Source organism: Vulpes lagopus, chromosome 3 (genome assembly GCF_018345385.1).
Source record: "Vulpes lagopus strain Blue_001 chromosome 3, ASM1834538v1, whole genome shotgun sequence".
In the NCBI taxonomy this organism is placed as follows: domain Eukaryota; kingdom Metazoa; phylum Chordata; class Mammalia; order Carnivora; family Canidae; genus Vulpes; species Vulpes lagopus.
Window position 1 is genome coordinate 13,269,810 of NC_054826.1, and position 15,566 is coordinate 13,285,375.

The window sequence follows — 15,566 nt, forward strand, 5'->3', positions numbered from 1 at the left end:
GGTCAAGTACTATCTATTCTGACTCATTGCTGTAAAATACATATCACGTTACCAATGAAATGTCAATCCTTGGATTTAGAATACCTAATTAAACTGCAAGGTTTTATTTTTTTTTAAGATTTTTTATTTATTTATTCATGAGAGACACAGAGACAGAGACAGAGAGGCAGAGACACAGGTAGATGGAGAAGCAGGCTCCATGCAGGTAGCCTGATATGGGACTTGATCCCGGGACTCCAGGACCATGCCCTGGGCCGAAGGCAGGCACTAAACCGCTGAGCCACGCGGGGATCCCAAACTGTAAGGTTTTAAAATAAATTATATAAATTATTCAAGGAATATTTATTTTTTGAAGATTTATATTTTTTGGTGGGGGAGAGAGAGAGCGCACATACAAGTAAGTGCAGGGGGGCAGGTGCAAAAGAGAGGGAGAGAGACTTTTTTAAAAAAATAAATTTATTTTTTATTGGTGTTCAATTTGCCAACATATAGAATAACACCCAGTGCCATCCCATCAAGTTCCCCCCTCAGTGCCCGTCACCCCCACCCCCCGCCCACCTCCCCTTCCACCACCCCTAGTTCACTGAGGGAGAGAGACTTAAGCAGACCCTGTGCTAAGGGCCAAGCCCAAAGTGGGGCTCGATCTCATGATGCAAGCCAACAGCCAGACACTTAACTGACTGTGCCACCCGGGCACTCCACAGAATATTCACTCTAAAGCCAAATCTGAGATTCTGACAAACTCACATATAAAATTTTTTAGAATTCAAACTTAAGACAAAAAGTTTGCTTTTGTATGACCAAAATGGGATATTCTACTAATTGTTCATTGCTATGATTTGCTAGATGGAAACAGGAGAATTCCTATCATAAACATAGAACAAAAACAAAACAAAAAAAATCACAATAAAACTAGGGAAATTCAAAATGGAAAGACTATTTCTTACTATATTTTATTAAAAACATGTATTCTAATGGGCAAGAGGTTCACAGATTTTAAAATTTTAAGTTTGCTATACAGGGCCTTTATTTTTAACAACAAAAAAAAGAAAGACCATTTTCTGTCCTCAGTACCTTCTTTCTTATGCGTCAAATCTTGGGGGAAAAAACAGGATGAGACATGTGCTACAATTTTACATTTTAAAATAAATTAGCAAGATGGCTTCATGTCAAATACAAGCACTATAAAACCTAAAAAGACAAAGTAGAAAATAGTTCTACCAATTTGCACAACGAAACAAAAAACTCAATATGGAAAGTCAAGCCAAAAATTTAAAGGCTGGCTTAGGTTTAGGCTGAAGCACAGTTAGTCCTGCCAAAAACTTCTGAACCAGACAAGGGGTAAAAATGAACATTTCCATAATACTTACAGCAAGCTGTTTGGGTAGGTTTTCTGCAATACGGCTTAATAATGTCTTTGAAGGTTTCTCAGAGCACAGCAAAACAAGGTTGACATTTCTATCTCCTCGGAGAAGTAATCCTTTTGCCAATACTCCCACTCGCAAAACTCCTTTTAAAGCTCTGCAGTGAAATCAAATTATATTATGACATTTCTCTCCTCAACCAGAGCCATGATAATGCCTAAATATACAATAATAAATTAAATAATTTTTATACTATTAAAAGTTTCACCAACTACAGTTTAAAAATACTTAATATTTTTAAGAAGTATCCTTCATTTAGATAAGAAATACGGATAAATAAATCAAGAGCTAAGTTCTCACAGGGACAGTTTCAAAGAACATTAACATTTCTGTGTTTCATTTTACAAATCAGAGTAAGAGTCATGGCGGTGGTTCTTTTTTTTCTTTTTCCTAACTCATGACCCTGAGATTGAGACCTGAGGTGAGATCAAAAGTTGGATGCTTAACTGAGCCATCCACATGCCCCAAAAGTTATTTTTAATATAAAAATATTTCCAAATGATAAAAGGAAAATGAGAACTTATAGTTCACAATGCAAAACTTGTTATGAAAGATGTTTTTAGGGGTGCCTGCCTAAGTGGCTCAGTTGGTTAAGTGTCCAACTCTTGATCTCAGGGTCATGAGTTCAAGCCCCATGTTGGGGTCCCCCCCCAAAAAAAGGTGCTTCAAAGCTTAAGTTTCTTCATGCCTATGGTAAATGCATTAAGGAAACAAGTTGCTAAAACAAAAACTGAACATAGGACAGATGCAACAAAAACTGAAGAGCAGCAGAATGCAATTACAAAAGCTGCTTTGAAAAAAAGACTCAAAATAGTTTTATATAAATCAAAATAAAAGGAGTAAAATCAAGATTGGCGATTGTAAGGAACACAGTGTATTTCTCATTTTAGCAAAAAACACCTAAATACATTAAATATCTACTCAAACAAGATAAGACAAGATGTACACTCACACCAGTTTTTAGTCCTTGTACCTTTTTATTTCAAGTGTAAGAAGTCCATGCAAGGAAAAACAAAAATATGCAAAGTAAGTAACTCTGAAAACACACCTGTCTTTACCTCCCTCTTTCTTATCATCTCCCTCTTTGCTCTTGCTCTTCTCATGTTCAGACAAACTGTCTGAAACAAGTTTTAAAGCGCGTTCAGTGATAGAAACAATTTTCTGAACTGCCTGTAATTCCTCTTCAGTTGGATAAATGGTTGCATGTTTTGTCATTACATAACGGTCATCAGAAGAGTCAGGACGACGTAAGGGCTAGAGAAAAAAAGTTATTTCATTTAAAAACAATGTTTCCTGAGCAAAAGTAAACTGTTATTTTTCAGCTATACATATGCTTGTCATAGCTTTTTGATAAGAAAGTCAACTATGCAAAATGTCCATTTAAAACTATGTTCCTCTTTTCTATCTCAGTAAAAATAAAACCGCGAACTTTGAAGTTATATACTATCAAGAGTCAGATGATTATATATATGCATGCATATCTCTGTATATACACATGCTTTGCCCAACACCATTATCTAAGGTTATGATATACTTTTTTACTCAACTTTAAAGACCACTGATTGTGAAACTTTTTTTGGCTTTGATAAAAATAAAACAGGGCTTACAAATGCTTGTTCTGTGTAAAGACAAATGAGAAAGAGTAAGTTAAAGAGAAGGAATTTGCTCATTTCTGCTAAATGTTCTCTGGAAAACGGAAAAAAAAAATCCTCTTATTGTTTTATAGTCTGAACTTCTATGAAATGTTCCTCATCACCCGGTGTCTTCTTTTACATAGCTTCTATGGAACACATACTCTCAAGATACATCTTTTCTATAGTTTTCCTAGTATATCAACTGTGATGCTCATGTGGAACCATTTACCTACTCCTTATCCTGCACTCAATTCCAGGAGCAGTAGCAGGTTTTAGATGGTCAGGATTTGAAGCAAAAAGATTCTCATCAACTGTAATGGGAAGATAATTCTGAAGGCAAAGCAGCTGACTTTAAAATTGGTGGTTCTTATCTCAAGAAGAAAAAAGGAAAGAAAATCTCTAATGTTAAAGAACACTCGACAAAACAAGCTCTGTTCCTGTTTGGCTTATACTGAAAGTAAGAAAGGTTCAAGAAACTCTGTGAAGTCCTTACATATAAAGACATGAGTTGGGAAATTATAATAAAAGGAGGGAAAATTCTGAATCAGATAAAAAAATTACACTGAGAATGAGATTAAATCTAAGAATTAGCTCCCCCAAACTGTTACCTTCTAATGCTGAACCAATTTTACACTTTCACCCCCTTATATAAACTACATGGACACTCACTGCAGGCCCCTGTGGCTGAGGAGGCATGCCTGGTCGGACTCCTAGAAGGCCTAATGGGCCTGGAGGACCATGAGGATATCCTCCATCAGGCATTCGGCGGCGATCATCCCAATGGTGTTGTTCTTCCTCCATTCTTCTCCAGTACATGTCCTCTTCATAACGCCTGAAAATGGAGAATGATATTACAAGCCTTTAAGAAAAATACAACCCAAGAACTTACGTCAATAATGACAAAAAATGTAATTAAAAAAAAACTGCCCCAGGGATCCCTGGGTGGCGCAGCGGTTTAGTGCCTGCCTTTGGCCCAGGGCATGATCCTGGAGACCTGGGATCAGATCCCACGTCGGGCTCCCTGCATGGAGCCTGCTTCTCCCTCTGCCCGTGTCTCTGTCTCTCTCTTTCTCTGTGTGATTATCATGAATAAATAAATAAAATCTTTAAAAAAAAAAAAAAAAAACCTGCCTCAAATCAGCTTAGCTAACATGTTTCTTTTCCCCTACTGTATTTAAAATCCTTTATTTTCTTTCATCTGTAAGTATATGGAAGCAAATACAAGTGAAAAGAGGCGAGAAAACTAAGAGAAAAGCAACATAAAACTTCAGAGCCTAATGCCAAAGTTAAAGGAACGAGTATCAGAAACTTCAGAGTTCCTTCCTTCTAATCTTGCCCTCTTTAAGAGAAAGACTGTAAACTTAAATGCCTACTTAGAGTGGCCAGACCAGTAACGTGTGTTGAATGAAAGGCCTGAAACACACATTCAGGAATTTTCTGTCTCCGAAGAAATGGGCTCTCTCCTATTTTCTCCTTAGAGAGAATCTCTTAAGCCTTTATTCATTCATTTCGATTTTATTTATTTATTCTGAGAGATACACAGGGAGAGGCAGAGACATAGGCAGAGGGAGAAACAGGTTCCTCGCTGGGAGCCCAATGCAGGACTCGATTCCTGGACCTTGGTATTACACCCTGAGGCAAAGGCAGATGGTCCAACTGCTGAGCCACCCAAGCATCCCTAAAGCCTACTTTTAAAGTCCTCATTTATGATACAAGCATACACAAAGACATTTGTCTACTATGAAGAAAAACAACAGTGCAAGACAATGATAAATGGCAACTCATATTCTGTCTCATTTTGGGGGACATATTAAAGGTGGAAAGGACTATGGTCAAGGAGAAAGCACATGTTCATTAGATGACTAGAATTTAAATAAAAATTTTAAGGGAAAAAAAAGAAAGTATATGTTCTGGCTAGAGAGAACAGCTGCTACTTAGTCTCTATTAATTACTGCCATAAGGGAATACAGGTTTGCAATCCCAAGATCATCAGGATTAGAAATACCACATAGTGGTGCCTGGGTGGCTTAGTTAGTTAAGCGTCTGCCTTTGGCTCAGGGCATGATCCCAGGAACCTGGGATCTAGCCTGCATCAGGTTTCCTGTTTGGTGGGGAATCTGCTCCACCACCCCTCCCCCTGCCCACCCCCCTCGTGCTGTCTCAAATAAATAAAATCTTTAAAAACACAAAAATAAAAATAAGTGCCATGTATATCAAATGAAACACCCACAGGCTGAACATGGACTGTGGGTAGCTAATGTATGACCTCTGCTTTAACAGTCATTTTCAGAATCTAATTTTTAACTAGCTCACTCACTCTCACTTCTGTCTTCACTTTTAGCTTCAAACTAGGATACTGATAACTTGTCCCAAGGGAAATCCTGTCTCTAAAGCAAATTGATAGCATTAAGGTTTTATAGACAAATTTGTTTAATATACAACAGAAGGATGCTCCCCCTTCCCACCCCACTCTCCCCCCCACCCCAAAAAAAAGAGAGCGAGAAGTATGCTTCTCAAGTAGCTTTTTGCAAAACTACCAATTTCCTCAGGTTGGGAATAAGCAGTGTTTTTTAGGTCATTCTATACTACTCAGAAGTAGTATAGAAACATACTTCTCTGTTATTTAGGCCTTGAGAGAAAATGAATAAAAACAGGTTGAAGGTTCTGGAAAACCACATTCATTCCAGTTTTGAATGGTTTACTGTTATTACTGAACACAAGCATTTAAGTTACATAAAGGCACAGATTTTTATCCATTGCTTACCAATTCATACTCAGTGCCTAACACAGTATGTACCATTTTCTAGCATACCATTAGATGCTTAATATTTGATATATCAGCAAAAGAGAAAAAGCTCCATAATTTAAGTACAGAGAATTTAAAATGGATTACAAAGGCAGATTATCATAAAAATGAGACTGATATATTATATATAAACATATTAAAAAATAAAGTATCTGAAGATAACACATTAATAATAGGTTTATAACTACAATACAGTGTCTGTACAAATCAACCAGTAAGTAAAAAAATAAAAAATGAATAGGCAATTGACCAAGAAATGTAAGTGGTCAAACATGAAATAAAGTTCAACTTGTGAAATAAACAAGTGGTTGACAAGGATGTGGGGGGAAAAGGAACCCTCGTACACTGCTGATGGGAATGTAAATTGGTGCAACCACTATAGAAAACAAAAATACCTTATGATCCAATAATTCCACTACTATGTACCTAACCAAAGAAAATAAAAACACTAATTTGAAAAGATATGTGCACTCCTATGTTTACTGCAGCATTTACAATAGCCAAGATATGGAAGCAACCAAAGTGTTCACTGATACACAAATAGATAAGGAATATGTGAATAGGAAAACACAGACATATATAGGAATATTATGCAGCCATAAAAAAGGATAAGATAGTGCCCATTTGGAACAACATGGATGGACATAGAAGGTATTATGCTAAGTGAAATAAGTCAGACTAAGAAAGACAAACATATGATTTCATTCACATGTGGAATCTAAAAAAAAAAAAAACCCAAGTGAATAAACAAACAAAAGGCAACATTAGATCTATAAATAGAATTGATGTTTGCCACAGGGGAAGGTTGTGAAGGGATGGGCAAAATGGGTGAAGAGGAAGAGGAAATATAGGCTTCAAGTTATGAAATGAGTAAATCACAGGAACAAAAGGCACAGAATAACAAATACAGAATAACTCAGTGATATTGTTAACAATGTCGTCTGAGAACAGATGGTAGCTACACTTGTGGTAAGCATAGCATGAAGTATAAACTTACTGAATCACTATGTTGTACACCTAAAACTAATGTAGTATTGTATATCAACTATGCTCAAAAATTTTTTTGAAAATTTGCCAGTAATATAATTACAATTCAAACTGAACAGAAACAAGTATGAAAAGATTTCCCCCACATCCCCCAAATTTCTATTTGAAAACAAAAAAACTAAAAAAGGATTTCATATTTCACTCTCTCATTGGCAGAAGCTTTAATGTTATAACAGTAATTTTCAAAGTGTGGTCTAAGAACTTCAGATGGTCCCTGATGGCAGGTCAGAGGATCCATGTCTTGGTAACATAAGACAATATTTACCTTTTCCATTCTCATTATCTTTTGAATTTTACAATGGAGTTATCCAGAGGCAAAATATGCTATCACAACAAACTGAACACAGAAGCACATGAGAATCACGCTGCTTTCTCTTAAGCAAGACATTAAATTGCAAAAATGTAAAAGCTGTCATTTTCATTATTCTAGTGAAGAATTAGTTATTTTATGGTTTTCACCATTTTATATTTATTAAATACATTTAATGTAATGTAATTAGTTGATATGTTTATATTTTAACAAATATAGTAAAATGTCATTTTAAACTTCAGTTTTAATTTTTAATATGGTGAAATCATGACAGCTAAAACCTACATAAGCAAAAGCTCTTTGGAGTCTTCAATAATTACTGAGTAAAAAGACATTTCAAAAAGTCTGAAAACCACTGAAATTACGGTATTCAGTACAGGTCTCTTTCAAACAAGTACTTCCATTTCTGGAAATATTATTATTAGCAACTAATTATGATGTATGTAATAATACAGCCTCAAGGATGGTTAGTGCAATAATTATGTTAGAGATACTCTGGAAAGAACCTAAATATCTAACAAGATGGGACAAGTTAAAAAGAAAATTACATGGCTACATAAAGAGAATACTATGCTGTCATGAAAAATAATCTTACCTCTATTTTTAAGTTGACATAAATGAAAAAAGTGAGTTATAAAATGTGTACATTATGCTTGTTCTTATTTTTTGAAATTGTATTTTAAAACTTGTACACAAATACTCTTAGCAGTATTCATGATAGCCCAAAAGTGGAAACACCACCAATGTCTATCCACTGATAAATGGACAATGTTACACATTCATACAGTGGAATATTATCCAGCCATGAAATGAAAAAAGTACTGATACATGCTGTAACATGCATGAAACTTGAAAACACTGTAAGTGAAAGTAGGCAGACAAAACCCCCCACACAGTATGATTCCATTTAAATGAAATCTCCAGAATAAGTCTACAGACAGAAAGTATATTGTGGTTGCCTATGGGTAGAGGTAGGGGTTGCAAGGAAAACAGAGAGGGACTGCTAATGGTTCAAAAATTGATTGTGGTGATGGCTGTACAACTCCATGAACAATACTTAAAACCACTAAACTGTGCCATTTAATTTTTTCAAGTAAGCTCTATAACCCAATATGGGGCTTGATCTCATAACCCTGAAATCAAGCTTCACATGCTCTACTGTCTGAGCAAGCTGGGTTTCCCCGAACTGTATCATTTAAGGATATGTTGGGGTACCCGGGTGGCTCAGCCAGTTAAGTGCCTGACTCTTGATTTCAGCTCAGGTCATGATCTCGGGGTTGTGAGACTGAGCCTTGAGTGAGGCTCTACACTGGGCATGGAGCCTACTTAAGATTCTCTTTCCTTTCCCTCTGTACCCCCTTACTGGCTTGCTCTCTCTCAAAAAATATGTCAGTTGTATCAATAAAACTGAACATTTATGTATCTTTAGAAGATGTTTTTTCCTACCCTATAGCCTTTTTTTTTTTTTTTTAAAGATTTTATTTATTTATTCATGAGAGACACAGAGAGAGGAAAAGGCATAGACACAGGCAGAGGGAGAAGCAGGCTCCATGCAGGGAGCCTAATGTGGGACTCAATCCCGGGTCTCCAGGATCACACCCTGGGCTGAGGTGGCATTAAACCACTGAGCCACCTGGGCTGCCCCCTGCCCTATAGCTTCTAAAGCTTCCATAAGCTTCTTTTAAAAAGAAGACACTTTGGCGTGCCTGGGTAGCTCTAAGCTGGTTAAGCAACTGTCTTCCCAGGGTTCTGGGATCAAGCTGCATGTTGGGCTCCTTGCTCAGCGGGGAGCCTGCTTCTCCCTCTCTTCTCTGCTTGTGCTATTTCGGTCGCTATCTTTGTCTCTCTTTCAAATAAAATCTTAAAAAAATAAAATTAAATTAAAAAAACCACATTATTAATGTCTATCTATGAAATCTTACACTCAGGATATATTTTTTAAAGATTTTATTTATTTATTCCTAAGAGACACACACAGAGAGAGGCAGAATCATAGGCAGAGGGAGAAGCAGGCTCCCTGCAGGGAGCCGATTGTGGGACTCGATCCCAGGGCTAAAATCACACCCTGAGCCAAAGGCAGCAGCTCAACCGCTGAGCCATTCAGGCATCACAGGATATTTTTATCATATAACCAAATGTTCTATTTTCTTTTAAACTGGGGCATTTAATTTATAATATTATTCTGGGGCACCTGGCTAGCTCAGTCAGTAAAGCATGTGACTCCTGATCTTGGGATCGGGAGTTCAAGCCCCACACTAAGTATAGTTGAGTTTGCTTTAAAAAAACAAAAATCTATATATAAATAAACTATTTCTTGATATATTATATATATATATATATATATATATATATATGATACCACTTACCACATAATTCCTAATACCAAGGCCACGGTCAAATACTAGAATAGCCAATAACTTAATTTTAATGCATGTCTTTCCTAGACCTAGGATCTTCCTGAAAAGCGAAAATTAAAAGTACATTAAATAAATCTGGATTGCTCTGAATGGAAGTCACATACTCAGAATAGCTAAGTTTTTTAGAAAGGCTGAACCACTTTCTATCATGCTACTAAAAGTTAAAGATACTACCTCATTTCCATTCTCCAGCGTTCTTCTTCTTCTCGTCTTCGCCAATACTCTTCTTTCTGCATCTGCTTCCTCATTTTCTCTTCTTGAATCTTTCTGGCTCGAATACTGGGCTTTACTTCTACTTGCAAATCTGGATTTACTTTTTTCTGTTAATACAGACACTTAAAAAGTCAGCAGGCCCTCCAACAATTCTACATATATTATTAAATCACACAATCCTCCAGTCTTTCATCTTTCAGTTGCAAATTTATTATAAGAGTAAAATCAAATTTGTACAAGAGGGAAGATTCAGAATACATTAATAAACTTATTTATTTTCCCTTCCCACTCCCCAAATTGTCCAAGTTTATGACAACATACTTCATATGAAAAAGTACATAACTTAGTGTTAACCAACAGAAGAATTCCTTAGGGGACTAATGGATATTTAACCTTCCTTTATTTCTTTGTAAGTTTTTTTTTTTTAATTTTATTTATTTATGATAGTCATACAGAGAGAAAGAGAGAGAGGCAGAGACACAGGCAGAGGGAGAAGCAGGCTCCATGCGCCGGGAGCCTGATGTGGGATTCGATCCCGGGTCTCCAGGATCGCGCCCTGGGCCAAAGGCAGGCGCCAAACCGCTGCGCCACCCAGGGATCCCTATTTCTTTGTAAGTAATTATTCTAAATGTCTGAGTAGGGTAAAAAAAATAAAAACACACATTATTTTAATTTTCACCACCTCTGTATTTAGAAGGGAAAACATGAATCCAGTACAATAGCCTAATAAAAAACTTATTAAGATTTTATTTATTATTTATTATTATTTATTTATTTATTTGATTTTATTTATTTATTCACAATAGTCACACATACACACAGAGAGAGAGTGAGAGGCAGAGACACAGGCAGAGGGAGAAGCAGGCTCCATGCAGGGAGCCCGACGTGGGATTTGATCCGGGGTCTCCAGGATCGCGCCCTGGGCCAAAGGCAGGCGCTAAACCGCTGCGCCACCCAGGAATCCCAGATTTTATTTATTTATTCATGAGAGGCACGGGGGCGGGGGCAGGCACAGGCAGAGGGAGAAGCTGGCCCCATGCAGGGAGCCCGACGTGGGGCTTGATCTGAGGACCCTAGGACCATGCCTTGGGCCGAAGGCAGGCACTAAACCACTGAGCCACCCAGGGATCCCCTAAAAAACTTTAAATGTTCTGCTTTTAATTTAACATTTGAAGTGTTTTCAATGAAGAATTCCTCATCTTAAAACTTATTTTAGCTGGAATTCTACCAAGACAGAGCAAGTAAATAAATGGAGACCTAATACTTCTTTCAAAATAGCTTATGTGAAGCAATTATCTATAATTACATGATTACCTGATCCAAGCAATGTTATAATAACTAAAAATGATAAAATATGGTTATACTGTTAACTAATCAATAAAAATCAAACATCTGAATCCAAGGGAGACAGGACATGCTAATGTTAGAATGGAGTTCATGAACTGAGTTATGTTTAGATGTTTTGTTTTCTATGGACAATGTTCCAAGCTCTGTTAAAGAAAAAGAAAAGCGGAAATTTTTTTTAAGAGGGGGAGGGATAGAGGGAAAGAGATTCTTAGGCAGGCTCCACACCTGATGTGATGTGGGGCTTGATCTCACAACCCTGAGATCATGACCTAAGCCAAAATCAAGAGTTGGCTACTTAACTGACTAGCCCCCCGACAGTTAAAATTTTACTCACTTTATATTGAAGTCTGTGTCTTCGCCCTTTCAAATGCATCTCCTTAGCATTGGGATCATTAAAACTGCATTCGCATAATTTACAATGGAATCGAATTACTTTCCCCTCATCATTTCGTACCTTGACATGGGAAAAAAAAATGTAAGAATCATAACAGGAATAGTATAGTTGAAGACTTCATTCACAAACCCTCACAAATTCTGTGATGAATAAATGTAAACAATTAAGAGTTTCAAGTTGGGGGGAAAATAGACGGTATTTATTTTTTATTTTCTTTTTTAAAATTTTTTCGATGTCTATTTTTTAAAAGGATAATCTTCAAAAACAGGCTAAATGTTAAAATTCTTAATTGCAGCATGCAATATGTGTATTTGCATGTATTTGCTTTTGATATTAACTTTAATTTCAAAACTTTTAACTATGTATAGACATATAGGCTTAAATGCAATTAGATAATAGTTCCCTAATAAATTCTCTAATAAAGAGTGAATGCCTGCTAGTGGCTAGGTAACTGCTCTTAGAAATAGAAATAAAGACGATTAAAGACATTATTTTGGTATACAAGTTTCTACAAAGTTCAAGATTTTAAACATGTAACTTTATGGAAAATCAATGTCAAGTTTTTCTAAATGTACAGTCAGGAAAAGAAGTATAGGTTAATAAAATGTCTATAATAGATACTAGGTTCAAATTATTTGTGACAGCTTTAAAGACTGGCTCCGAATGCAATTCTCTGAAGTTTATGATTACTTAATTAACCAATATCATTAAAGATTAAGGTGTCCTGGCCATGTACATTTCTACAGATAATCAAACTTTACTCTCTTAAGATCTATAATTTTTAAATTGTGAATTACTTATAAACTACACAATCTAGTTAGTTTTCTATCTGATAAAGACAACATAATATGTAATTTTTCTTGATGGGAGAAAATGAAATATTTACCAAAAATCTACTACATGCTAGGCACTGTCCTAGGTACTTTATAATCTAATCTTCGCAACTTTGGAAATATCCAAAGTTTTACAGATGTGGACACTTTTTTAAAAAAAATTATTTATCTGAGGTGGGGAGGTGCAGAGGGAGTGACTCTTCAGGTGGATTCCCTGTTGAATGTGGAGCCCACTGTAAGATCACGACCTGAGCCAAAACCAACTGATTGAGCCCTACAAGTGCCCCAAGGGCATGCTTTGTAAAAGCCCTTAACAAAGATACCTATGATATTCCTTTATAAGTAATCTTTTTTTTAAACATTTTATTTTTTTTATTCATGAGACACACACACACACACACACACAGCCAGTGACACAGGCAGAGGGAGAAGCAGGCTCCATGCAGGGAGCCCGACATGGGACTCGATCCAGGGTCCCCAGGATCACGCCTTGGGCCAAAGGTGGCGCTAAACCACTAAGCCACCAGGGCTGCCCCCTTTATAAGTAATCTAAATCTAATTTCATGCACAAAGCATTGCTACAACAAAATGACAGAGTTGGGGGGGGGGGGCAAGTGAGGGAGGTGGTGGTACAGAAGAGAGAGTTTTAAGCAGCCTCCACACCCAGCACAGGGCTCAATCTCACAACCCTGAGTTCATGACCTGAGATGAAATCAAGAGTGAAACATTTAACCGACTGAGCATGAGCACCCAGGTGCCCCCAAAGTGACATATTTCCTTCCTATATCTCATAGTGACGGTATTCTCAAATCAATACCTCTTCCACATAATCATGGCCCACTGGCTGCACGTCACTCTGCAAAGCAGCAAGAGATGCAGGTGTGACTGGTTCTGACACGGTGTCTGGCTTTACTTCTGGAATCTGTACAGAGGTGACAGGAGTGCTTTTAACACATTCAGTTCCTTTTAAGTCTTCTGTTTTATTTCCTGTTGATTGCAGCTTATTCCCACCTAGAAGAGCATAAAAGAATTACAGTAATTTTAATTTCTTTTTGTAAATATATTATCTGATGCAACAGATATTTCCGATAAAGTTCTTATTTTTTCACCATTAATTAGTCCAACTCTTGCTTGACATCCATCTGAATTTTGAAGAACACATCAACGATTTGGCCTTTTTATCCGTTAATTAAATACATATCTAGATTTTTCCATTTTCCAATACCTAATGATCCTTTCCGTCCCCACCATGAGTCTTGTAACAGCAAATACCTAAAAATGAACATCAAATACCTAAAAAGGTAGGGTCTAAGCCTAATTCATGTTTGTATGCCTCCCTCCCTCCCAAGGTACTGGGTAGTGTCCTAAGTCCTGGTACTGTAAGAATAAGACAATGTAGCTGCCTTTGAGATGCTATCAATTTGAGAAGATACAAATAATTATAATACAGTGTGGTAAGTGCTATATATAGTAAGAAGGAACACAGTGTGGTGGGAATGTTAAAAAAAAAAAAAAAAAAAGGAGCCACCACTCTCTAACATGATCCAGTTAGCAAAGGCTTCACTAAGGTTGTGTCACTTGAACTGGGCTTCCAAAAAAACAGTAACAAGTATGAACTTGGCCCAGCAGAAAGATGAGAATCATGTCTAAATAGAGTATTATACACAACAACATGGAAGTTTAAAAGACTATAGTAAATTCAAGGAAGACATCAGCATCAAGTACTACATAGGCAGACGTCATTACACATGGGGCAGGGGTCAGACTATGAAGGCCTTGGATAGCATAATTAAGGAATATAGTTTTTTTTCCCCTATAAGCAAGGAGAAGACCACTGCAATTTTTAAGCAGGAGACTAACAATTTGGCATGTATTTTAACAAAATGACTTTGATAAGCATTGGAGAAACTGGATGTGGTCAGAGACGAAACTCTAAGGAAGATACTTTGAAGGCCTAAAATCAAGACAGTAGCTATTTAGAAAAATAATATTTTTGGGGGTAGAAATAGTGTAGTGATAGAAACAAGAGAACGATGTATACAACTGAAGGAAGCAATAAACAAGCAGAAAGAATAACAGTGAAGTTTTCCATGTGAAAAAAGCTGCAATTTGACAAGATTATTGCATGACACTCTTGTGATAGAATGAGACAAGGGTCGACCATAGAGAACCATAAAGAAAATGACCAGGTAATTCCTACAACATAGCTCTAAAAGGTGGGAGTTTTAAGTCTGTACAAAAGATTTTAAAGTGGGGCAGCCCAGGTGGCTCAGCGGTTGGCTCCGCCTTCGGCCCAGGGCCTGATCCTGGAGACCCGGGATGGAGTCCCATGTCTGGCTCCCTGCATGGAGCCTGCCCGCCCCCTCTCTCTCATGAATAAATAAATAAAATCTTAAAAAAAAAAAAAAAGATTTTAAAGTTACTGCACACTGGAATGAATGAGACTACTTGTGAACATTGGGTGAGAAGAGTGAGAGGAGAACCAGAATCAGAATCTCATGAGCACCACTATTTAATGAACATGAAGCAAAAAGAATCAATATGATACCTGCGAAAGGGATTGGTAGTCATATAAAAGAGACTTTAAGCTTTAAGCAGTCAACTATGTCAGATGTTAGAGAGGTCAACAGGGTCAACAGGGTGAGACTGAAAACTGGTCACTGGATTTGGCAATTAAGTCTTTGGCTACTCCTGAAAGCAGTTTCAGAACCGTAGAGTGGAAACACTGTAACAGGCAGAGGACTGGATAAGAAATATAAAAGTAGAGAAAGCAGGAATTAAACTGCAGCTTGAGAGGATTATAGTAATAAGAAAATGACTGGTTTTTAACTTTTTGTTCTTTTAATTATTTTTAAAGATTTTGTTTAAGAGAGAGTGAGCGAGAGAGGGAAGGCATAGGGGGAAAGGCATGTGGAGAGAGAGAAGCAGATTCCCTGCTGAGCAGGGAGCCCAGTATGAGGCTCAATCCCAGGATCTCAGGATCATGACCCCAGCTGAAGGCAGACACTTAACCGACTGAGCCACCCAGGTGCCCGTTTTTATTTTTTTTAAGATTTTATTTATTTATTCATGAAAGACACACAGAGAGAGAGAGAGAGGCAGAGATACAGGCAGAGGGCTCCCCACAGGGAGCCTGATGCA

At 37.1% G+C, this 15,566-nt stretch overlaps 1 protein-coding gene across 2 annotated transcripts in view; it reads right to left on the bottom strand.

The window, feature by feature from the left end:
• ZFR (zinc finger RNA binding protein) overlaps positions 1-15,566 on the bottom strand; it is an 87,082-nt gene that overhangs the window by 33,281 nt on the left and 38,235 nt on the right. For both annotated transcript variants that reach the window (XM_041748174.1, XM_041748173.1), the window contains 6 exons: positions 13,243-13,436; positions 11,533-11,652; positions 9,813-9,958; positions 3,728-3,890; positions 2,473-2,678; positions 1,371-1,521 (listed from right to left, as the gene is read on the bottom strand). In XM_041748174.1, the coding sequence (XP_041604108.1) occupies positions 1,371-1,521; positions 2,473-2,678; positions 3,728-3,890; positions 9,813-9,958; positions 11,533-11,652; positions 13,243-13,436 (980 nt within the window). The remainder of the gene's footprint in view (positions 1-1,370; positions 1,522-2,472; positions 2,679-3,727; positions 3,891-9,812; positions 9,959-11,532; positions 11,653-13,242; positions 13,437-15,566) is intronic.